The sequence below is a fragment of the Gymnodraco acuticeps genome, unplaced genomic scaffold (genome assembly GCF_902827175.1).
Source record: "Gymnodraco acuticeps unplaced genomic scaffold, fGymAcu1.1, whole genome shotgun sequence".
Classification (NCBI taxonomy): domain Eukaryota; kingdom Metazoa; phylum Chordata; class Actinopteri; order Perciformes; family Bathydraconidae; genus Gymnodraco; species Gymnodraco acuticeps.
The window spans coordinates 1,885,563-1,911,151 of NW_022989985.1; the positions used below are offsets into that span (position 1 = coordinate 1,885,563).

At 39.5% G+C, this 25,589-nt stretch overlaps 2 protein-coding genes across 3 annotated transcripts; one reads left to right on the top strand and one right to left on the bottom strand.

Moving 5' to 3' along the window:
- Nucleotides 1-804: 804 nt before the first annotated feature.
- Nucleotides 805-15,840, bottom strand: kdm2ba (lysine (K)-specific demethylase 2Ba). 2 transcript variants are annotated; one of them, XM_034212457.1, is made up of 10 exons: nt 15,692-15,840; nt 10,516-10,737; nt 9,381-9,524; nt 8,052-8,138; nt 6,681-6,968; nt 4,864-5,675; nt 4,063-4,226; nt 3,801-3,962; nt 3,232-3,450; nt 805-2,012 (listed from the first exon to the last, which is right to left on the bottom strand). In XM_034212457.1, exons 1-10 carry the CDS (start codon nt 15,743-15,745, stop codon nt 1,831-1,833), a joined length of 2,334 nt encoding a protein of 777 aa, XP_034068348.1. In that variant the 5' UTR covers nt 15,746-15,840; the 3' UTR covers nt 805-1,830. The 2 variants fall into 2 exon arrangements, with proteins under 2 accessions (XP_034068348.1, XP_034068347.1); XM_034212456.1 differs by having other exon boundaries at nt 10,516-10,740.
- Nucleotides 15,841-18,988: 3,148 nt separating this feature from the next.
- Nucleotides 18,989-25,393, top strand: LOC117543976 (calcium release-activated calcium channel protein 1-like). The gene is made up of 2 exons (XM_034212679.1): nt 18,989-19,336; nt 22,890-25,393. The coding sequence occupies exons 1-2, from the start codon at nt 19,223-19,225 to the stop codon at nt 23,433-23,435; spliced, it is 660 nt and encodes a 219-aa protein (XP_034068570.1). The 5' UTR covers nt 18,989-19,222; the 3' UTR covers nt 23,436-25,393.
- Nucleotides 25,394-25,589: the final 196 nt, after the last annotated feature.

Sequence of the window (25,589 nt, forward strand, 5' to 3'; positions counted from 1 at the left end):
TTGTCAAATTTAAGATGTTCTAAAAATATTTATCAAGCATTACCACCTGAAGATGGTGCTATGTTTAGGGGTACTTTACGAGATCCAAATGATTACAGATTGTCCTGTCGGGGCGAGAATCGCTTAAAACGTAATTAAAAGACCATGCATCCTGTAATGTAGAGACATTTTAAACAAACCAGGACAACAATCGATGCATCACCAAAGTATGTAACATTTAATTATTTGGGGAGCAGGAATATATTTACAAAATGATATAAAATGTATGTCAGATATATGCATCATTCTGGAACAAAGCAGTGTACTGACAGACCTTTTGGTTATGCATGTTCAGAGAGATGTATTCTGAGCCTCACTCAGCCCCACCTACTGGATCAGGTTGAAATGTGGTACTCTGTATACTAAAAGAAAACCGATAGAAAATCGCAAGAACCAAAGGACATTTTGCAAACATGTATTCACATAAGTAGTTCTAAAGTGTCATATTAATTAAAAATACATAATCAAAAACGTCCCAAAAAGAGGATTTCCACTTGTATTCACTGCCTTGATGTTGAGCTTTATTTCTGTGCAGAATTAATGTCGTTTTACATCTAGAAGTTGTTCAGTCCTGCATTAAAAAAACAGAAGGCCAAAGACCTTTCTTAATTTAGCTCCAGCGCTGAAAAACTCATTTAAATATATGACTTTACATTTCCCCAAGAAGGAAAGATCCTTTTAATGTCATTGAAGCTTTATGGGAAAGTGTGAGTATTCATTGCAGATATATTGAAATAAATGGACTCAAGAAAGACTCGGTGATGATACAAATGAAATTATTTTAATGCATATTAGCATAGTTTTTGGATTTACAAATATAAACATGATCACATTCACCTCAGGTGATTGATTACGGCACAACACCCCAAAATACACACGACACCTACTGTATGGAGCTATTATTTAAACATTATGCAAATGAGTTATTTGCACAATACTTTCTTAAGCCTGTGGCCAGATGTGTGAGGCTGACTGTGTCATACAGTCAGTGGCAGGTCATTCAGGTAAAGTCATTTCACATTGTATTAATGTCAACTTCCTGCCACTGACTGTGTTAAACTCCACCAACAGGCTCAAACTAACCCGATAAGTTATTAGCTAGCATTATTTGATCCGGTTCTGAGGCATCAATGTCAACTTATTGAATAAATGAATAAATATAAACTGTAATAAAAAAACAAAATCAATAAATTAATGTTGAAATGTCAAACACAACACTCAACAATTTATAAAAGTATTAAGGTAAGTGAAGACATGAGGGTGTGAAAGGAAATATGTTTGTCATTTTGAAATACATTCTAAATATTTGAGAAAAAGTAATGATAATTTAATCAGATATTTATTTCTGTACAGGTCATCTTTTTTTGTCTTGATACTGAAGTTCCATTAATGTCACATACAGATGTTGGCACGTAGAAGATATGGTCGTATGAAGGCAAAGTGAGGAAGGGGATATTTTCTCTGTTCACATGCCATGCAGTCTCTCTGTGATTCTCAGCTCCTGAGACATGTTAAGTAAACTCTGTGAAGTGAAGCTTGTATAAAAATACTGTGTTCTCAAATATTTAAAGAATAAAAATAAACAACCCAACAAATAAGCACATCTTTAAAAAAAAAAGTATAATCGCAACACAAATGCATGCATCCTTTTTTCTGTCCAGTGAATGTGTTTCCGGAATCCGTCTCGTTTCAGTTTCTTTACAACGATTCAGAAACTTATCACAGGAGCAGTTTACAAAGAAAAATATTGTTCCATTAAGTGCAAAGTCTTTTATTGGTTGTTAGGAAGAACTAGCTGGCCTTCTGCAGCAGTTTGTCCTCTTTCAGTCTGAACGGCACGCTCACTGACATTTCTGCGATGAAGCGCTCGCAGGCCGTCCTCGTCACCTGCTTGCAGAAGCGCAGGTCGATCTGACAGATGCTGCCGCAGCGCTTGAAAAAGTTCAGGGAATGGTCTGTGACCCGGTTACAAACTGAAAGGGAAACGGAGAACAACATCAGTCACAAGCTTGATATTTATAAAGGATGTGTGGTGAAACTTGACTGGATATCAAATAGCTTCTACAAGCACTTAAATTGGATATATTAAGTGCTTGATATTGGATTATTGATTATATTTTCCAACTAGTTTTGGGGGATTGCTGTAAGCGATATACACTATATATAATTTTTCACCCAGTTGCAGAGAACATTACGTTTCTCCTGTAGTGAAATTAACATATTGTTATACCTGCTGGCAAAATGAGAAAACTGCTAAGGTCTACTAAGGTTAGATGTAAAACATCTTACAGGTCAAATGTTGGGGGGAAACATTTATTTCTGGCTGGTGCCAAAACGTCATTATAAAACTTGTATCTGTCGCCATTACTAACTCTTACATGATCCTGTCAGGGGCTCTACTGAAACTGGAACAAGTCAGCAGAGTTTGATTTACAGTATCAAGATGAAATCTATAATACATGAGATTAAATTCTTCTTTTTGTCGAGTTGTAATTATGTAATAAAAAGGTCATTAACAAACATATTTCAACAGTTTCTGTCTACAAAATTAACACTTAAAATAGGAAACTCCCTATCTTTTGTTCTCTGCTAATCACACCTAATTGACTATATATTCTGATGATTTTGGATTGTAAATTGACAAATCCTTAAATGTACTTAATTTCTGTTTATATAATTTTGGAGAAACCAGTTCGAGTGCGCTAGAATTTAAAAATACACAACCGGAAAAAATCTGCCACTTCCTTCCAGAGCCCCTCCTCCAACGCACATGACCAATGAGGGCACGAGATAAGTTTGTGCACAGATGGAAGGCCATCCAGTTATTTTAGCCGGGCCGGCTCATATGATTGGTCGTGCTTTTTACAGCACTACGGCTTCCACAGATGAAACTTTTTTATGTATTTATTGTCAAAGCATTTCATATATTCATTGCAATCGGGATGTTAAGAGCATTCCATGGAATATAACAAAAAGTGTATCTGAAATAAATTACATACCTCCACCTTTAATTCTGCAGATTTCATAGATTATTGAGGATGTAACCCACACTACCCGACCTATTCATAATAACTCATCTAGTGACGAGTTTACCTTTAAACTAGCTTGTGTGGCCATTTTTAGTAGAGCATCTAACTTCGTACAGTATCACACCTGTATGTCAGCCCCCCCGCCCCCCCGTGCCTCTCTCACCTGACAGGTTGATGTCTGTGAGGGAGTCCCTGGTGGTGGTCCCGGCGGCGGTCAGCAGGTTGACCGACTGGTCGTTGATGTGGTTGCAGTAGCTCAGGTCCAGCATGGAGAGAGAGGGCATCTGCCGGCTGATGAGGCGTAGAGACGCGTCGGTGATGTCCAGCCCCGCCAGCCGCAGGTCCTCCACGTTCCGCAGCTTGCAGCGGTTATCCAGCTGACCTGTGATCAAAGTCACATAAAGAACATCACAGATTAGTTCATGTATTTTGTCAACAAGTGCACAACAGTAAATAAGGATCTGTACGATGTCTCAAAGCTATAAATGAGAAGTCAGTCACATTATGTTCGTACTTTAAAGCTGATTTTTATTCCTAAAAATGTAAATCTAACTTAGGTCTGAGGACAAAAATATTATATATAATGCAACTACACAAACAATAACAGGTTCATAATTTCTCCTTTTAACATTGAAATGTTATACTTTTAAATGTAGTGATTTCATCATTAAGGGTGGTCATAAAGTAGTAACTAAACTTTAGCATGATGGCTGTGCTTGACCTAATGGTTACCTGGTCTGTTGTCTGTGGGGGGAGAGAGGAGGTCCCTCATCTGAGCGTCTTTGAGCCCCTCTACCCACTGGACGTCCAGGGTGCGCAGCAGAGGGCAGCTGGAGGTGCAGAGCGCAGAAACCGCCGCCCAGGAACACCCCGACAACTTTAACACCCGAAGACCTGAAAACACACAGCAGCACTTTAAAATACTGATGCCCGACAGAAGAAACTAAACAGGGAGAGTTTCCTTGTCAGCAGTTCAAGAATCACTCATAGTTACCTGGCAATCTGTTTATAAGCCAGCCCAATTGTTTCTTGGAGATGTTGGTCCAGCTGAGGTCCAGGGAGCCCGGCTGCCGGCGGATAATCCCACTCAGCATGAGAGGCGTGATGGAGGTGCAGCGATTCAGGTCGATCATCGTCCAGAGTCTCTTATCACAACACCTGGACATCAGAAAGAATATTTATATGTAACCATGTTATCAAGATGTATCAAATCTGAGCAGCAATATTTGTGTTTCGACAGTTGGGGGATGTTTTCAGTGTGTTAATTATTGTTAACATAGAGAACAAATCTTTTTTAAGACCCTACTTTGGCGGTCTGCTCTTTTGTAAGTGTGCAGATGTGGTGTGTTTTTTGTGTCTTCAGGGAAACAGCGCCAAAGCAAAAGACATGTTTGAGCTAGGAATGGTAACCCAATGCATTACTGCAAGAACGTGTGAAAACTGACTTCAAATTCAAACTGACTTGAAAGGCAATGTTCCCATTCAGTTAGTTTGTCAATACTAAATCAATGGAAAAGAAGCTGGTGCAATTGTGTGAAGTTGAAGTCAAACTAAATGATATGATAAAGTAGACATTTGTAAAAATCAATACGAATTCAAAATGACATTAAACAACCTCAGATTTGGGGAATTAGTTTGCAAGAGCGATGCAACAGGTTAAATCCAACAGCGGTGTCGTTTTAGAGATGATATAAAAAACTTTGAGATATAAATTGTTCATAGCTTATAACCGATGAGAAATGTTTCCTAAGCAGTATCGCCCCTCATGTTAAACGAGTGTGTCTCGTCCCCGTACCATCTGTTCCACGTCTTGCAGACCCTCATGCAGACACACAGCTCCTGGTGGGTGAGGTATCCGAAGATCTTCATCCACACCTCTCGCTGAATGACGTGTGATTTCCCGTCTTTCAGCGGCAGTCTGTCGGGGGGCGGGCTTATCGGGGGCGGCCGGATGACGTGCCGCTCCATCTGGACACACTTGGGCGGGGAGTGTGGGGGCACGGGCCGGTTGGTGGGGGTGCTCCTGTTGAAGCCCAGCGGGGTGATCTGACTGGGGTAGAAGTGGCGCAGCTCCCAGGGGGTCCCATTCATCTCTTTGTTCTTGAGGTGGGGCCTCTGATCCCCCAGCTCGTTGCGGAACAGCCTCTGGGGTTCCTCGTTCTCCGTCTGCGGCTCCACCTTGAGGGGCTGCCGGTTCTCGTTGGCTAGGCAGTCCTCCGTCTTCTGGATCTCCTGGTTCAGGGCTTTGCTCAGCTCCCGACTCAGCTCTCTGTTGGGTAAACGGCGCTTCCGGCGGGCTTTGCGACGCGGACCCTTTTCCTGGGTCTCACTGCCGCCCTCGCTGCTGGGGCCGGCCTGCGGGGAGCTGCAGAGCGACTGGTCACTGTCTCCAAAAGGAGTTTTAACGGAGGGGTTTAAGAGTGAACTCCTGGAGTCCCTCTCATCTGCTTCGTCTTCAGGGTCCCCAAAACGCCCTCTCCTTTCTAGACCTCCCCTGAAGTGAGGCACCCTGCCTTCTTCATCCTCCTCCTCATAGGGGTCTTCGTCCTCCTCTTCTGTCTTTATATGATGTAGGAGTTTGGAATAATAAGGATCATCTGACTTTTCCTATAGGATTAAAAAAAAGAGAATTAATTGCAATATTTACAAATGTGTTTTACAGATAGGGCAGATTTTGGGGGTCTTAGGGTTGTTGAGAAGGAGTTTTACTTTATGTTGCATATCCCCAGGTACATTGTCTCAAGAATGTCTTTCTGTTGAGGAACCTGAAATGTATTTGAGTGGTCTAAAGCCAAGATAATATGTTGAGTTGGCCTTTTACAAAAAGAGAAAGATGGAGAACACTATATCCATCACTATAAGACATTTATGTTAAGTTAAAGCCTTTTATTGTCATTATACAAAAAGTACAACGAGATTCAGAGTGCAACTGATGCAAAGTGTTCTGACATTTTCTCATTGGTTTTCTTTCTTTGAATGTTTGGAACTGTATATCATTAAAGTCCTGTGTCCATCCTGCTTGTTGTCTAGTGCCTTATGAGCACACATGGGCTGGGTTTCATTGGTGCAGGAGACTCACACAAACGAGTCACACACCCCTTTCCCCTTGGACACAGATTAACACCCATTAACATCTGGCTTTTGTCCTTAGCAGGAGGGGTTACATTCTACATTTTCCTCATGACAAATTACTCTTAGTCAAAAGTGTTTATCAAATCGATCTACAGTAATAGAAATATGAAACCTGCTCATTTCCCCCCCCATTGACAGAAAGCTATGACAGGGGTGTGGACATTTCTTATGATCTATTAACATATGCTCTCCTTAAAGTTTCCAGTCCAGAAAATAAAGTTATTACTCTTAATTTACTCTCAACTGAAACCATTTTAATCATGCGTTGTTAGCCTGTAACTCTGGGTGAGTGGAAGATATAATAATTAAGTTCAGAATTGAAAGTAATTCACAGTTTAACCGTGTTTTCGTCACATCAAACGTGAGTAAAACACCAGGGGGAAAAACAGAAACGCTTCTACTGGCATCAGCTGGCAACAGGAAAGAAGTCTATACTCAAATTCTCACTTCTGAGAAAAAAGGGTAATAAAAGATACTAACCTTCTTCCTCACGCCAAGATCCTCTTCCTCATCGTCATCAAACAGCTTCCTCTTCTTCCTCAGTTTGTCCTCGGGCCGGGGGCGGGGCAGGTTGCTGGGGGAGAGCAGGGGGGGCTGTCGGTGGAGAGTCTCCTCCGGTCGGTACCTCGGGGTCTCCTCTCTGTCCGGCCTCCTCTTCACCGCTGTAGACGCGTCCCCCTCCTCCTTCAGGGACTTCTGCTCCCTCAGCAGAGACCCCGGGAGGTTGGAGGCGTACTTGAACCCTGGACCCCTTTTTTGTTTCAATGCCAAGGGGGACACAAATTGCGAGACAACTTTATACCTTTAGCCTATCACGGGCTGGAAAACCAACTGTACTACAAACGTCCCTCAGGTGTCAAAGCAGACAGCGTGTTACTTCTACAGGTAGAAATATAAATAAATAAATCTATTCAAATTTGATATGTAGCATCTCAAGGTTAGGGTACTTGAGTCGAGTTTTTCTATTTTCTTCTACGTAATACTCACTACATTTTTTTAAATGCTATGGCGCCTGTTTAGGTAACTATAGGATCATTTAAAATCACTTATTTCAAATGATTACTTATTATAATGTATTCATGTAAAGAACATACAATTAATATGCTCTCTTTAAAGCCACCAGGCAGAAACAAATAGTGACCCTTTTACATTTAAACTTGACTGAAACAATAATAAAACCCATCAAACCTGGTTATTTACTTGATAGTCATTTACTATTTGCTACTTTATAGCTCTGCCTTGATCTAAGAGGCAAATATGCAACTTTATATTCCATTTACAATCAATAATTAATGTAAGCATCTAATCAATTCTGTATTATATTAGATTAAATGACCTGTCATATAAAGAAAAGAAAAAGCTCCCTAATAACTACCTGCAAAATTAGAGTGGCATATATATTAAATATCCAATACTATATAATAAATATGTGCATAACCTTGACTGCAGGGTTCCAGGTTAAGTTGTAATAACATACTTTTTTACTTGTACTTAGTAAAGCTTTTAACAAAGTCTTTTTAATCTGTGGTATTATTACTTTAACTGCAGTATAAGATCTGAGTACTTCTTCCACCACTGGCTGAGTCAGTGGTGTCCTGCGTCTGTGACAAACACAGACTTTCACAGACTAGAAAAGTATAAACAGGAAGTGGTAAGATGATCATCACACACAAACTGACATACTGAAAGTAATACTGAATAAAGAAAGCTTCTATTGAGCAATACTGAAATAAATCTCAGGAATCTTTGGTAGTAAAACTTTTACAATGGGTGAGTCAGAATACTTCCAACACAACCTTAGTAAGCAGATATATAATCTGAACCTGCTGACTCACACATGTTTATACTCACTTTTCCACTTTTTCCAGCATGGTTGCATTTGGGGCATTCCCAGCAGTTGGGCAGCTCATCGTTCACAACTCCTGAGGCATCGTTCATCTGAAACACCAACAAGGAAATGAACCGGATCTCAACAAGAACAACAAGCTTTAACGCTCAGTTTTTACAACGCAAACAAGAGAGGGGAAGTGAAAGTGACGGTTGTGACGTGCGCCTGCCAGGCAGGTCAGCACAGTTTAACCTCAGATATCGTGCACACTCGTCATGTATTCAAAAGGGAAGGGGAGTGAAGTCAAAGGAAAAGTTTACCAACAAAATGAACATTTTATACAGATTAGGGATTACACTGGTTGAGTAAAGAAAATGTTGTTTTTCTCACATGCCTTCACAGCGATTACAGAATAAATAAACAATAAAAAGTATTGAGGAACTGAAGTAAATTAATTATCAAACTACTTCTGCCCAACAGTCACTCATGCACAGGTGAGCCACTGCTTCAGACTCACACCACTGAGTGTTTTGAACTGTAATGTATTACGTAGGAAGTGCATGACAACTGCATGAATCAGACTTGTATTGTTTGAAAGGGTTGTGTCAGAATTTGTAAAGAAGTGTTGTGATATGGTGATGACTAAGTTTAGCTTAAATATAAAAAAGAAACGGAGAAGATTCTTTAAGAATGATTCACTGTGGAGAAAAACTGATCTAATTTTATTTAAAAAAATCAAGGTAACACCTAGAGTAAAGTTAATGATATACAAACGACAAGAATGGCTTAAAAACATATTTAAACTCTTACTTAAATAAGCGCTTCTTTATTATTACGTATAAAACAAAAAGGAAAAACATATTTGATGCCTTCGTTGATGCTTGCTGCTAAACAACTTGACAGCGCTTGTCTGAGAAACTGGTTTGACCAAGCCTGTGTTGGCCTGACGTTAACAACCAGAAGCAGGGTGTGTGCTGCTTTACATCTGTTTGAGCTTTACCTCAGAAATGCAGTTAGCACTTCTACTGGTAAGATCTACCTTGTAACATCCATTCGAGGTAACAATCTACACTCAGCAAATCCAATCACTTGTGTTCCTAAACATGTGGCGGGAGTCAAATCCTCAAACACAATGATGTCACACCGCTTGTAAACCCCATAATGATGATGAGTGTGTTACATAAACAACACCGCTTCCAATTAACTTCAGTGACTAAAGTCCATACGTCTGAGTCACACACATCACTCTACAATGACCTGGCATCCCTGGCACACTACTTAAACTGAAACGAATCACACTGCGATGACTGTTGCTCAACAACCGTTCCCAGCGCTGCTCTCCTTTCATTTACCTTCAGGCAGTTGGGATGGACGATCTCGTTGCAGATGGAGCACTCCATCAGCATGAAGTTGAACTTTTCCTCCTCTTCCTCCAGTGTGTCCTCTTTCCCGGCCTCCTTACACACCACACACACCGCCGTGTGAGGCAGCACCGGCTGTGTGAAGAGAGAAAACATCAAGAACATGTAGGAAGAGGGCCGCCATGATGTCAGATCCTCACTACTAGATTCATGTGGCCAATGAATGCATCATAACAATATTATTGCGAAATCTATAAGACATTTACAAATAATTAATAATAATGACATCAGTCAAATGTATCTTTAACTTTGTCTTTTGACAGTTCTCTCTATTGGCAAAATGATTATACTAAAAATATTAGTGTAGGGAAGTGGAGAGAATCTGTAACCATAACTCTACAATAGTGAAAAAAGAAAAACGGAAATTATGAAAAAATACATTTTATTTTTATGATATTATCACATGTGTTTAATGAACATGATATCAATCTTAACATTTTATAATTTCAGTTATTAGCAATACATGACAACTTTTTGCAGGAATAATTACGATGTAATTAAACCAAAATGATATTATCGTGACTTTTTGGTCTTTTTTTTTGAAGAGAAACAGAGCACATTGCTATTTGTCTGAGTCACAGCTTCTACAAAGTCAAACGTAAAAATACTTGTATTTGTGGAAAACATTTGTTAACGCTTTTCTAAAAGCTTCAGTTTAAAAGGATGTACAGAAACACTTTTTTGGAAAACTATGAGAATGAAGAGAGGTGCTTGAAGATGATACATTATTATATATATGTGTGTATAAATGGAAATGTAAGTAGGAATAACTTGCATAATGATTTAAAGGACAATCATTGATCAAGTAAGGGGTGGGAATTAATAAGCATTTGCTTCCTCCTGCTCCCTTTCGGACACAGGATTTTTTATTATTAATATGAAGACTTTTTTTGTATCATGAATGTGGATAAATACTGTATTTTAACAATACGGTATTCTGTTTTTTTCACATTTGTTATTTTTTTAATCTGTTCGAAATAAAGATTGAAATGAAATGAAAAGAAAAATGAAAAGAAAAAACTACCAATGAAATGTCAAAGCCCTCCCTTGTAAGTGTCCCACTTACTGCAATGCACTGCCTCATGATGCAGGACTGCTTCATGCGCCCCGGCCCTCCGAACTTCTTCATGTCTTTGCAGAAGTGACACTCTCCACACTCGGTCCGGACGCACGCCTCGCACTTCCGGCATCGCGTCCTCCTGCGTCTCGCTCCCGACGAGCTGCGATTGGACGGCAGCTTGATGGCCGCCGACGTCCCAACCTTCGGCTTCGGCCGGTTGGCCGCCCGCTGCTGGAAGAGGAAGAGACGAAAGTTAGCTGAAGGATACACAAAGATGTCATGAGTCTTTAAGCAAAAGAAAAACATTAAAAAAAGATAATGATGCTGGATATTATTCAGCTTCTCTGTAGTGACCTGCTGAAGCGGAGCATCAGGACACATGAACAAGTATCCTGATATGTTGCACTCACACAATATACTGTTTATTCATGCTTGAGTTTTAGATATAATTCAGTGTTCTTGCCCATTTTTGATAATAACAGTATTGTTAGAGTACAGTAAACAGGTTAACTTCACATCAGGCAGATATGCCAGCATTAAGGTGACGTAAATGATATCTGTAGAACATCATACAAAGGACATCACTTGCTTGACAATTAATTCATTGTTTAGTTTATAAAATGCCACAAAAGAAATGTGAAGAACAGCCACAATCACAATTTTGCAGAGTACAGGGAAACAACATTAAATTCATTTATTTTTTTCAGGTAGTCTTACATTTAAAAATGATATAAATAAGAGATTAGCGGAAAGTCTTTACAATTGAAAAGCAGGAGGACTTTTCTGTTAATTGACTCAATAAATTGTTTCAGCCCTTTCTTTGAGAGATGGTTACATTACATGAATTGATTGCACAGGTTATACGATCCTAACCATCCTTTTATGTAATCAAAGTGCTCCTCTCCAACAGCTCTGACCTCTCTGGTAAATTGCAAACATGCATAGTGCTGAGTGTGACTCATGGGAGTGAAAGAAATGAAATAAAAGGGTAGCGTGGTGATTAAACCGCTCTGCACTCAGCTTCAGATCTCTGCTCATAATATCTCGTTTGTGCATTTCTCACATTTTATTTTTAGACTCTTCCCTGTTGCCATGGCAGGACTAAGAAAATAAGACAAATCGCAGACCATTACAGCGAGTCTTGTTCTAGCAGGAGAGGTTACCTAGGCAACACGTTTGCCTTGCTGGGGGCAATCTGTTTGAAAAGACGACTGCAAGAGATGATAAAAATAAGCTCTCAGCGGGAGGCTTTACTGCAGGATTTAATCACTTATTACCAACACTGCATTTCAGCACACCATTATGTTGTGCGAGAGTGATATCAGGTAAAACAGGTCAAACAAGATGGAAATAAAACAAAACACTCCGGTCTAACGACCATTTACACGAATGCTTTCCGAGTGATATTAGGTAGAGACAAGAGAATTAAGTGTGCACACATACAAGGAAACAACAAGCCATTCTCATTTCTGTATGATTCACTTTTAAAGGTTTGTGTTGGAGCGCTAGGGGGGAGTGTGGGAGCGAGACTCCCTCTGGAGGGAACTTTGGGATTTTAGCCTCTGCAGACTATTTACATGCACACAAACCTAAATAACACTATAGCAAAGGGAAAACTCCAAAAAAGCACAATAGGGCACCGGTCAAGTAAATGAACATGCAAGAGTCTTGCTGTTACTTTTCAACCTCATGGTCAGCTGCAGGTATTGTTGGTGGTTTGGATAAAAGCATCTACAAAATGAAACGTAATGTATTGATATATTGTTGCCTTCAATCAGAAATACACATACAGCTAATCACAACAACAATAAAGCTGAACACAGTTCAAATGTACCCTACAGATACATATATAGTTATTATAAACGTAAAACAATAACGACATTTGTTGATACAGTAATGCAACAGAGCATACTGCAGAAGGTGCAGGAAAATAAATCAGAGGATATGACAGTAAAGGGTAAACAGGGATTTATACAATTACATTTAACATTTTCTTTATACTAAATCTATAAGCGATTGTTTACCTGGTTTTTTGTGTTTAAATAAATGAGTTGAAGTATATGTTCGAAGATGCATCTCTGTATTATATTCTTTGTCTGAACAAGAGCTTGACGCTTGTAACCTCACTCGTAGTAGTTTAATACATGTTCATGGGACCATCATGAAATGCACTGACACTCATTTTCATCTTTGAAATGCTCCTCTGTTTCGAACTTACTATAAATCACCTGGACGTGGACGCTTTTGAATTCTTCCATCAGAAAGACTTTTAAATGATATTATTTTTGAATCTTATCATGAGATTCTTTTAAATGGTATGTGTCGATTGAATGATCTCACCTGGCATGTTGCCATGAATGTATCCGACTCCTGTGGAAATATGGGAGGGAAGCACCAGAGGAGTGGCTGCAGCTGCAGGGCGACTGTCAACATCACACAATGTTTTTTTTGTTGTTCTGCTGCCATATTATGTTCCTGACCTTGTCTGACACAAGGGCTTTTTTGTAATATCATTTCTTAAGTCAGCCTCTAAACAAAGCAATTTAAATGACAGTGTTAAAGGAGATGCAAAAATGTATCATTTCATAATTGTAAAAGAATAAATCATCTCCAGCTTCTTAAATGATAGTATTTCCTGATTTCTGAACTCCTCTGACATTAAACTGAATGTATTTGACTTGTGAATCAAATAAAACATGTGAGGTTGTAATCGTGGGTGTTTGTTTGTAGCCACTGATCAACATTCTTCAGCATTTTCACGTGACATGTTATAGACCAAAAACAAGAAATACCTTGCCGATGAATCTTTCATATATTTGCCATTAAAAAAAGTATTGTGAGTTGCAGCTCTTGATGGAAAGTTTTGAGCACAACAAATGACAAATGCTCCATTCTCTGGAGATCTCACACAACCACCTTGCTCTAATTAAAGTAAATATGTAGCATAAAGCTCAAGACATGAGTCATGACCGAAAGAACGAGATCGCGGATACAAGCGGCCGAGATGGGTTTTCTCCGCAGGGTGGCTGGTGTCTCCCTTAGGGATAAGGTGAGAAGTTCGGTCATCCGGGAGGGACTCGGAGTTGAGCCGCTCCTCCTTCGCGTCGAAAGGAGCCAGTTGAGGTGGTTCGGGCACCTAGTTAGGATGCCACCTGGGCGCCTCTCTAGGGAGGTGTTCCAGGCACGTCCAGCTGGGAAGAGACCAAGGGGTAGACCTAGGACCAGGTGGAGGGATTATATCTCTTCGCTGGCCTGGGAGCGCCTTGGGATCCCCCAGTCAGAGCTGGTTGATGTCGCCAGGGAAAAGAAAGTTTGGGGCTCTCTGCTGGAACTGCTACCCCCGCGACCCGACCACGGATAAGCGGGAGAAGATGGATGGATGGATGGAAAGCTCAAGACAAATCTGTGCACTTTGCAGAGCACGGCTGCCAAAGCAACTATCAGCTGACCTCGTCTTTACTGTAACTCTGTGCAGTAATATGTCAGGAATTTGGGATTGCTTCCTGAAGTGTGGGAAGAAAAAACATGGCTTGTATTCTTGTGTGAGCGTGGTTTTGTGACTCAGCTTCAACATGGATTTCAGAGGAAATCCGTCACAAGGCTCATCTATTGGTTGTCCTCAAAACAAAACAAAAAGTGAGTGTGGCTTTCTTCAACACCAAAACACCGCCACTGAAGAGCTGTTATTGGGTGCTGTATGTGTAAACATTGTGTAAGCAGCAGGACCTGGCTCTTATGTCAGCACCTCTCATATTTCTGCTCCGTTGTGAAGGCCAAGTGTCTAATGGAGACTAGTGTAATATCACTGTTAGAAAGCATTCATGCCCAAATGACACACACACTTCCTACCACAAATGAATAGGCATGTCGCAATAATAACATTCTCGTACAATACAATTGAATATTCTCATTTATTTTTGCTGACCTCATCATTGGCTGTTGTTTTTAAGTTTGATTACCCTAAAAATGTCAGCAATATTTGAACGCACATGATGCCAGAATAAACACCAGGGTTTCCCCTTTCATTATAAGACCTCAGTGTTGCTCTCTATTCCCCCATGTGCCATCTATTTAATATTGTTTAAGTGCATGTTTCTGTAACAGAGCAAGCAGAGTGCATTACATGTATTGTTTTAGTTGTGTAGTATTAATTATTCATGCTTTATTTATATAGGATATTATGTATTCTCTCAATAGGATGTCTAAATATATGAGAAATAAAAGTTCATGCTATGTGAAAGAGTGTACTTGCTTTATTATGTTATTATATAATTGTCATAAGATAGTCTTAAAATGGCAATAATTCTGTTTATCGAAATTATATCAGTGGCAATATATCCTGCAACAAAAGTAGTTGTTATGACAGGCCAACAAATAAAAACTTTCTCCTAAAGAACCTCAGAAAACAGAGTGTAATATCTGATTAAAAAAACCCCAGTGCTGTGTTTTCCTCCTCCTGGTGCAAAACAAGTGGCCTAAAAAACAACAACAGTTTAAGTCAAACCATTATTCCAGCCAGGGGTTTGAGGGGTCACTGGACCCCAGTTTGGGAACCACAACAGAAGTAGCAGAGCCCCTTCATTGTTCCCTCACCCCATCCCCCGCCTCTGCTAGACAACATTGAGCATAAAGCCTTCTTAAAGGCACAGAGTGAGAGGGGTAACTTTAGGAAGTGTGAGGAAATCAATCACAAGTATGCATTTTTTTCCCTAACCGGACATGTGGGATTAGAGTACATTGTGTAAATCACAGCGTGTACATGCAAGGCTTTTCAGATGGATGGAAGATTTTGTCCACACGTGTATAACATAAGAGGATGAAACTCTGTATTAAGAGGTGGTCAGTACAAAATGGGTCAGTTATGGCTAACGTGATGTTGTCCAAGGAGGAGAGGACACGCTGTGTGTGTATGTGTGGACAGACAGGGTATAAATCCCAATAAGCAGCCCGACTCTATTTAACCATGTTTACATAACATTAACTGAGTATTAAACCGTATGACTGTAGAAAGGTTATAAAAGGACACATTTCAACTCGATACTGAGGAAAACAGCGGGTAACCTGAAGCCACAGAAGAAAACACATTTACACTCGCAAAAACCTTTCTCTCTCACCACACGTTTTGACAAAAACACACACGTATACAAACGGAGGTGACATAATGAAATGTGGGAGCTCTGACCTGCTCAGACTCTGAATCATATTCCTCATCGTCTCCGCTCAGTGACAAGGCCATGGCTCCTCTCTCTCATCGTTTGTGAACACCAGAGAAAACTAACATGGCTGAACAAGCTTCCTGCAGCTCAACTCATTCACCCCTCCCTCAAACAGGCAGCTGCTAGCAATGTTCACTGTGCTGCGTTCAGGAACCATGGGAAACGTGGGGAACACCGGCTTCCTACTTAGCTAACAGCATTCTGGTTAGCGAAAAACAGGCGGTTGAAAATTAGAAGGCAGACTAAAGTGATTGAACACATGTTGGGAATGTAAAATAGTGATTATAAAGTAATATAAGTAAGATATGCATATTTTGACGCTGCATGGCATCTCGCAATGATGATAAACGAGCGACGTGACAGCAGCATCAATGCAACAGGAAATGGAGATCAGCAGGCAACACAAGATGATTCACTCCCACACACCTCCGTCTTCGCTTCTACTGGTTTTTGCGGGATGTGTGAGTCTAGCTATACCGGTAAAAATAAGGCATTCGAAATAGTTTATTTACCATTATGTATTATAGGTTTGGTGTTAGTAATGATGATTACAATTTCCTAAATGTTGTAGCTTAATGACCAAACAATGAAATGGTTTTTGACAGGTAAAGTAATTAACCTCATATAATCAGCACAACCTGATTAAATATATCACATTGTAAGTGTCAACATCGTTTTATTGTTCAACATTTGCTATATGATTTTATATGATCATTTGGTTAATCTGCCCAATACATTTAGTTTCCCCTTATTTGAGGGACTATTTATGTATTAAACGTTTACATTACTACTGGCTATGTTGATCTGATGTCTTACATTAATTCAAAGGGAAAGCTGGCCATTTCACCTACACATATTGCTTTATATTAGACCCTATAGATATATAGGGTAGAGCTCCATACAAACACCACATGGCTTAGACTGTATGATATAAAGATGGTGATATAATAATCATGTGAGGCCATTATATATATAGATAAACGTCTCTCTTTGGCATCATCCAGTGGTAGCATGAAGTGGTGGACAAATTCATGCAATATTAGATATTGGCAGATATATTTGGCATTATTTGACTGTGTATTTTGATTTCACTGTGAATTTAGTAATGTATTCTACTGATCCAACACCAGGGAAGTTCTCAACACTGGTTTTGTATTATTTTACCTAGGTTATATAACTTTGACACATTTTAATTGTCTCTCAGAAATAAGGATATGCTACTACATTCCGATGAATGCTGTTTTTATTGCAATAAACTATTTATCATTCATTCACAATTTGTTGTGTTTTCTGTTTACAAAGTTTAGTTTTTTTATTACCAATGGACATTAATATAGTTTATACATGTTTTTATTCAACAGCAGGTGTACTGCAAACAGATTGAAGATCTACTTAATAGCAACACAATTTTTGACGCTAATACACATTTATATCTGGCTATTGAGGCCTCTGAATCGTGCCAAACTCAAGTCAATCAAAGTTCATTTGTAAGTGAAAATATTTATTCATTTATTTCCATATTTATAAATGTTTTCTTGTATTTATTTATTTGTGTATTTATTTCCACATTTATTTATTTATGGGTTTCTTTCACATTTATTTAGTCTTGTATTTATTTATTCCTGTATTTATTCATGTTGTTTTACTTATGTCATGTTCTGTCCTCCATACCTACAAATTCACATCACAGCAAGACCTATAGTTGGGTCTTCAACATTTTAAAACACATTGGTGGTCTGGTGGTCCAGAGGTCTATGCGTTGGATTATCATGCAGGTGCTCATGGTTCAACACCCAGGAGAAGGACATATTTTGTCTTCTGCTATGCTGATGTTAAATCTGGAGAAAATGTCCCCACACTTTTTCGAACAAAGTGACGCCCATTTCTATACAAGAGCTATAGCTTAGTTTTGGCAAAACCTTTAGTCTCTGGCTCCTTCAACAATGGAGCAGATACAAAAAAATGAAAATACATTAAAAAGTTCAAGAAAAAAGTGCAAAGAAAAATTGTATGTAAATACAACAATTACTCGATATTAGTTTTTTCCAAAAATAATAATCAAAAAAGTAATTTAACCTAGTAGGCTATTTAAAAAACGATGACTTGGTTTCTAAAAATAAGAAAAAAACGTTCTCAATTGTATTACATTGTATCTCACAATAGTGACTTATTTGTGTTGTGATGCTGCTGCAGCACAGGAGAAAGTTTAAATAATCCGTCACTTGTGTTTGTGAGGATTTTTGCAGTGTTGAATTCACACATCTGACCAATGTGGAATGAATAGAGGGTGTAGCATAGCAGCCCTCCACCACCTGAGGGCAGCAAGCACAACACATCAGTAAATGACTCATAACCTAAATCTATTATTAAAAAAAGAGAGTGTCACAGTCCTAATGCATCATACTCTATTTGCTTAAAGGCTTAGCTACTACCTAAAACTCAGCAACAGGAGTGTAAGGGTTCGTATTTTTAACAGGTTTGAGACCTCAGATTTGAAGCTCTTCTCCACGATACTATGTGAGAACACGCACAAATGTAACAAGCAGCACAATACAAATCAACATGATAACTGCATGGCTGGGATTGAACCAACCACCTTCTGAATCAAAGACACAAGCTCTTCCTCTATTAATTTTTTTTTGCAACAATAACAATTACAATTTTGTTTTGTAAATGGGGACACATATTTTCTGTTTCATGTAAACTGCGCATTCTGCTACTCTTTAACTAGAAAATAAAGCAAGAAGACAACATTTACTTCAATCAGTAGAGTAAGGAGGAACGTTTTTTAAAAACATTTTCTATTAAAGTTGACTAACATGTCCAAATTGCACATCTTGACACTAAACCAGTGTTCTTTAAATTATTACATTTATTTGTGAACGCTATTTTTCAGAACATTTGTAATGGGGCCAAAATTATCCGTTTCAAAAAGTGGTGGTGACATGTCCCCAGCGAAAATGACGCCTGGCTATAAGCCATAAATACTTTTTTTGAAGATCTGTTTTTCATCGCAGTGTACAGTCTATGGCGGAAATGGGCTTTCATAGCTTTGTATACACATGCTGTTAATGTGTCCATGTTTTATGAAATGAATAATGAGTGGAAAAAGGAAAGAAAAACACATGCCACTAAAATATACAGAAAAGCAGATGAGCGGATGGGTTTATGATACAAAAAGATGTTATCTTAAAGAAAAAGACAAAACAAGAGCTCCATTATGAATTTCTGACGCAAGGAGGCGGACTACCGCAGTGGATTGTGGGTATCTTGTGTTTCCTGATAGACCCTGACAGTCGGTCAGCTGTTGCAGGAAAGTTTTGACATAGTTTGATAGCTTTCTGTACTATCTAGTGTTTATTAGATGTTTTACCTCATCTGAAGCAAATTCCCAGCGTGTGTTTTTCGTCGGTGTACTTCATCGACTTCCATCCAGTAAATCACTTCGGTTGACATCTTTAATTTGTAAAAGTTCACCGGGACATTAACTTTTCGGAATGAGTTTGAACGAGCACTCCTTGCAGGCTCTGTCATGGAGAAAACTGTACTTGAGTCGAGCAAAGTTAAAAGCCACGAGTCGCACTTCTGCTCTTTTGTCCGGATTCGCAATGGTAAGTTATCATTGATTTAACTTATTGTTGTTACAGAGTATTACTGCGTTAATGCAAACTCAACTTTAGGCCATCGGCATGTACTGCAGACACACAGCCGGACGTTATGTGACGCAGATGATTGTTTTCAAAGGCTGTCACTTTAAAGGCCTAATGACGGCTGCAGACCTTAATATTTTCCATCTATCATTTCCGTAATGACAGACAGTGTTGTAAAAAAACTAAAAGTTAATAAAATATACTCCGAGATGCGTCTGCCTGCATGTGCACGAGATGTATCTCACGGTGCAGTAGTGGAATGATAATAACGGAACAAGATAAACAAAACACTTTATGTAAACTCCACTGTGCTTGCCAACATACCAGTGCGGGATAACCTTCCGCCACAACAAGTAGACCGCATAGCCAGGGCCGGCTTCCTCTCTCCCTCCCTCCCTCTCTCCCTCTCTCCCTCCCTCTCTCCCTCTCTCCCTCCCTCTCTCCCTCGCTCACTCGCACTTTGGCTGTGAGCTGCGGCCGCCAGATATGCCAACATTCCCCATTTTCATCACTTACAGCGCCCATCGTACAGGGCAATCGAAACGTGTAACCGGGGTTTAAAGGGTGTTACATTTGCTTAATTATGAATATTGTTACATCAAAGCCAAAAATTAGGATGAGCACCAACGGTCACAAATGTTTTTTCCCCTCCCAGAACTACCAGCTCAGCGCCTCCCCAGATCTGGCGCCCTAGGCGAACATCTATAACGCCAGCGCTACGGGCCGGCCCTGCGCATAGCAGCACTACAAGCACTCACCCATGTTGTTTAAATGTCTTTGTTCCTTTGGTTTTCAATTGACAGAAAACACCAAGTTAACATAAGCTTGCATTGTTAGCTTATTTAGGTAACACAAGTGGACAAGTAGCCATACTTGTTTCTAAAATGTATTAATGGGGAGGTAAGATATATAATACCCCTTGCACTTGCTTACATTTTTGTAATTCCAATTTTAGGAATACTTTCATTTTATATCCTTACACTTCGGTGGCTGATAGGTGCAATCGACAATTACAAAATGTGAAACACTTTATCAAAGCTTGAGACAAATTTACATTTTATAAAACAAATTTACATTTTATAAAACAAAATTACATTAGCAAAACACTTTTACCAAAGAAAATACGATTTAACAAAAACAAATTAACGAGATGCAAAACACTTTTACAAAGCTAGAGACACATTTGTCTCTACGGTTAAAGTGTCGAAACACTTTTAACATTTGCCGAAACACTTTAACAAACTAGAGAATCAAACCGGAAAGGGAATGCCCATCATACCAGAAGTGACGTGCAAGTGATTGACACAAACTTAAGTTTGTTTTGGCGGATAGCCCGCCGGTACCTATGGACCTTTATGGTCGTTACACATGTTTTGTCCGTTCTGTGGAAACCACCTGGGCCACGTGATATGGTTTTGCTCATCACGATATACGTTCTCGTGCACACAAGAAAGTTACAGGTTCGCCAAGTAGGAATTGGAGCTGTGCCTTTTACACACAGCCTTCGCTATGTGTTGACCTTCATTAGACAGCTAAAGAGCGACTACAGGCTGCTTCGTTATAGCCACACACACCTCCACACACACACACACACACACACACACACACACACACACACACACACACACACACACACACACACACACACACACACATCTATTTCAAGTATATTACGTCATAGAGTGGCGCAGAATGCTGGGCATTTAAACAGTCCTTCGGCGCCCCTCGATGACGTAGTATACTTGAAATAGTTGCTCTGCAGCATGTGTACTCGCGATTGAGAAACGGCCAGCGAGACATCGCGAATGGACGCGGGAAGGGGGGCGGGTGCTGAGGGGGCTGCAGCAGCCCCATCTGCGAGGCTCCAGTAGCATTTTATTGTTGGTAGCAGTCAAACTAGGACTGAGTCAAACAGTGTCAGTTTTATTAAGAACTTATGGTACAAATTATTTGTATCGCAAATAAAGCAGAAAAAACATGCATTATTTTACTCTTGTACTACTAGCGTCAGGGCCGCTTCTCGGCGATTACCGTAAAGGCCCGATTGAGTTGACCGCAGTACCGGAACGGACGACAGTATCTTAATATCTTCTGAAAACAAATGCCAGTGACACACACACACACACACACACACACACACACACACACACACACACACACACACACACACACATATCGAACTGCCCGATTATTACGCCTTATTATTCTATTTATGAAGGAGGAGATGTCCGGTCACCAGGACGTGTGTGTGTATAGAGGTGTGTGTAGGTGTGTGTAGAGGTGTGTGTGGCTATAACGAAGCAGCCTGTAGTCGCTCTTTAGCTGTCTAATGAAGGTCAACACAGCGAATGCTGTGTGTAAAAGTCACAGCTCCACTTCCTACTTGGCGAACCTGTAACTTTCTTGTGTGCACGAGAACGTATCCCTTGCGCAAGAGGAAGTATATCGCGATGAGCAAAACCGTGTCACGTGGCCCAGGTGGTTTCCACAGAACGGACAAAACATGTTTAACGACCATAAAGGTCCATAGGTACCGGCGGTCTATCCGCCAAAACAAACGTAAGTTTGTGTTAATCACTTGCACGTCACTTCTGGTATGATGGGCATTCCCTTTCCGGTTTGATTCTCTAGTTTGTTAAAGTGTTTCAGGAAATGTTAAAGTGTTTCGACATTTGTTAATGTTAAATTGTATTTTCTTTGGCAAAAGTGTTTTGCTAATGTAGTTCTGTTTTATAAAATGTACATTTGTTTTATAAAATGTAAATTTGTCTCAAGCTACATCAATACTGCATACAACTATAACCCATGCTCCTCTTCAGCTTATATGTGGCTCGTATAATGGTATGATTGATTTACAAATCTGTATTTAAGCAATGCAGTTACAGTTACTTAGTTGTCCTGCTCTTGTTGTCCGTGAGCGCCCCCTAGTGGTCCGTGAGTATATTGGTAACATTTCACATTTTAAATTAATTAATCTAAGTTTCCCGCGCTCTCGCGGGAATATCTCCGCAATGGAGCGAGCTTAAGTTTCACTTTCAATTGCATGATATAGCCCAGCACAACACCTTCGTCACACATGTTGCCACTTGTTTGTACCATTTTCAGGCGATTTGTAATCTGTTCTAGAAAACGATGTGTTTTTTGGATATTTGTGGAGTTAGGTGGTCTGCGAGTGTTTTTTAATTGGTTAAGTGGTCCTTGGTATGAAAAAGTTTGAGAAACACTGCTTTATTGTAAAGTCTGCGTTTACTCTTTTGTCCACACACTACTAATAGGTCCAATTCAGAACAAGAACAACATCTAAAAATACTTGTATTTTACATTATATTCTATCCACATACGCAGCTGTCTGTCTTTGCTGTGTGGGAAGAGAAAGCAGTGGTTAGAGTTGTCTATGTTAGACTTTTTATGTAAAACATGTAGAGTAATATAACTGATAGCCATGTCTATTGTGTTACTCACTGATGAAGATATCAATTGGAGAAGATAAATTGTTCTTGTATGATTTTCCAAGGTTGCCATGGTGGAGGTACAGCTGGAGCGAGAATTTAAGTACCCCCCGGGGCTGCTGATAGCCTTCAGTGCCTGCACCACAGTCCTGGTTGCAGTCCACCTCTTCGCCCTCATGGTCAGCACTTGCATCCTCCCGAATCTCGAGGCTGTCAGCAATGTTCACAACCTCAACTCCGTCCACGAGTCTCCCCACGAGCGCATGCATCGCCACATAGAGTTGGCCTGGGCTTTCTCCACAGTCATCGGCACCCTCCTCTTCCTCACAGAGGTGATGCTCTTGTGCTGGGTGAAGTTCTTACCCCTCAGAAGCCTTGACGAGCAGAACAGCACTATAAGTTCAGGGCAGGCTGCAGCCATCGCTTCCACCTGCATCATGGTGCCGTTTGGACTCGTTTTTATCATGTTCGCCGTCCACTTTTACCGCACTCTGGTCAGTCACAAAACGGACCGGCAGATCAAAGAGCTGGAGCAGGTCATCCAGCTCCAGAGCCAGCTGGACCATCGGGGTGAGAACGACGACCTGAAGGCCACTATCCACTATCCTTGATTATAGCCAGTAAGCACGCTACAGCAGCAGACATTCAACAATGCCTTTATTGTGAAATTCTCTTATAAAAGCTTTATTTGTTATGTATAACTGTGCACAAATTAAAGGTGTACTTCCTTGTTTTTATATGCCCTAACGTTTAGTTGACGCTTTTGTCCAAAGCAACATACAAGCACTTCAGTACTGTAGACATGCCTACAGGAGCATTTCAGGGTGAAGTATCTTGCCCAAAGACATGTTGACAGCAGGGAATGGGATCGAACCTCTTGAACCTTGCCACTTTTCTTTCAATATTCATGTAAAACAAAATTCTTTGTTGAAGCCTGGTATAAAATGATAGTCCTGCTCCTTTTAATGGTCTATTTGAGCTGCCACGGTTTAATCTGTGCTGCTGCGGGCAGACACACTAGTGACTCACCACCACTGCTGCATGCACCTGTGGCCTTTATATCGTCCCATGGTGGGTTGCATTGATTTCACATGTTCTCACATTTGTCTGGCTTTAAATTAGGCTTTGTAGAGAGCATTACCAGACCTTTATTTTCAATGCAGACGTTCAAAATCAAGGTTTGAGTTATCTGACTGAAATATCAGTTTGATTTGAATCACTGTATACATGCTTTAAAACCGAAATTATGGAACAACTTGCATGTTTTAAAACGTTTTTTATATACAAACATTCATACTCATTGGACTAATTGGTTGTTTAATGAGTAAGTATAATCATATAATACAATACATGCATAAGAATCGTGTAGGAACTTTACTACATGTTTTAGTCTTGAACAATGTACATGTTACAATTTGCTAAACTAGCTTCGAAAATCAGTTTGCATTGGAGTCTTAAGATTTGAGCAAAAAGCAGTTAAGATCTTTTACAAAACAAATAGTTACAGTATAAATCAACCCAACAGTATTTGTGTGTAATCTGAGCCAAATTTCCACTTCTGAATAAAGGGTGTTATTGCATTACACATATTTCTATAGCACAATAAATAGCAGAATAAATGTAGGGTACAAAATATGATGAGTTTTCTTGATTTCCTGCTGCTTTTGTGAACATACTGTTATCCATAAATGGTAACTAGCTTTAAAAGTATTGTTGAATGTATTGTTACAAAGCATGCACATATTGGAACTGTTGTTTTAGAGTTTGTATGTTTTTTACTTTTAATAGTTTACAAACTTGTGTGTTCACAGGTTGTGTGAATTAGCGTGTGGTGTCTTTGTCCTGTGGCACATTGTTGAATAGTTTTACATGGGTTTGACAATTTTCTATACTCTTCTTTATATCTACTGTAACGCTGGTACAAAAACACAGTAAGTGCTTAAATGAAGAAATATGCAAATATTTTTAGCTGCTGGACGACAATTCATTTTGTTCATAATACTATTGCTCAACTGTAAAATACTGATATTATACCAAGGTAACTCTGGTCATTTATCTAAACATGGTTTGTGCTGAGTTATGTTTCTGTAGATCACTAGCGCCCAATATTTGCATTGAAATTGTTTCCACCTGATAATAATATCTTCGTGACACAAACCAGAGAGCTAGAATCCAAAAGGGGTTCAATCACTAACACACACGTTTAGAAAATTGGTTGTTACCTTTCTAAAGATCACTGTTGATGTTTATTTTCACACGAAGAAATATATAAAGAAGGTTTTATCCAGATAACCTCACACTCTCTGGACACTTCTGAAAGGAATTACCACAGATCAATGCAAATGAAGGCATTTTCTTCTGTGGGTCATTTTGCTGGTTTATTTATTTAATCCATATTAATGTATATAGAGAGGTTCCACTGTTTGTGTCGATGCACAGCTTTTAAAGGGATTTTTTTCTTTCAGCAAATAACTGAATTGTAAGTTTTGCATATATCTGGTGTTTTAAACTTGAGTCAGCAGGACTTTGTTTTTGTTGCCGGTTCGGGAATAAAACACATCTGCGATAATTTGAGTTTTGTTTTAATTTTTTTAATACAGTTTTTTACATTTACAAAAATGCCTGGATAAAACAAACAAGGAAAACTAGACATGTATTGCATAAATGGTATTTTGGTCTATGAAAAACCAAAAGGAAAACCACACAGGAAGTGTGCACACAGTTTGAGATAGCTGTCACTCAGTCAAAGCATGACTGCATTATAA

Excerpts from the sequence above, each read along its gene's own strand:
- kdm2ba (XM_034212456.1), bottom strand. The coding sequence starts at position 15,745 with ATGGCCTTGTCACTGAGCGGAGACGATGAGGAATATGATTCAGAGTCT. Across the intron at positions 8,139-9,380 it reads TCCATCCCAACTGCCTGAAG|ATGAACGATGCCTCAGGAGT; the intron begins GTAAATGAAAGG and ends TTGGTGTTTCAG. Across the intron at positions 2,013-3,231 it reads CACAGACATCAACCTGTCAG|TTTGTAACCGGGTCACAGAC; the intron begins GTGAGAGAGGCA and ends TTTCCCTTTCAG.
- LOC117543976 (XM_034212679.1), top strand. The coding sequence starts at position 19,223 with ATGAGTTTGAACGAGCACTCCTTGCAGGCTCTGTCATGGAGAAAACTG. Across the intron at positions 19,337-22,889 it reads TTTTGTCCGGATTCGCAATG|GTTGCCATGGTGGAGGTACA; the intron begins GTAAGTTATCAT and ends TGATTTTCCAAG.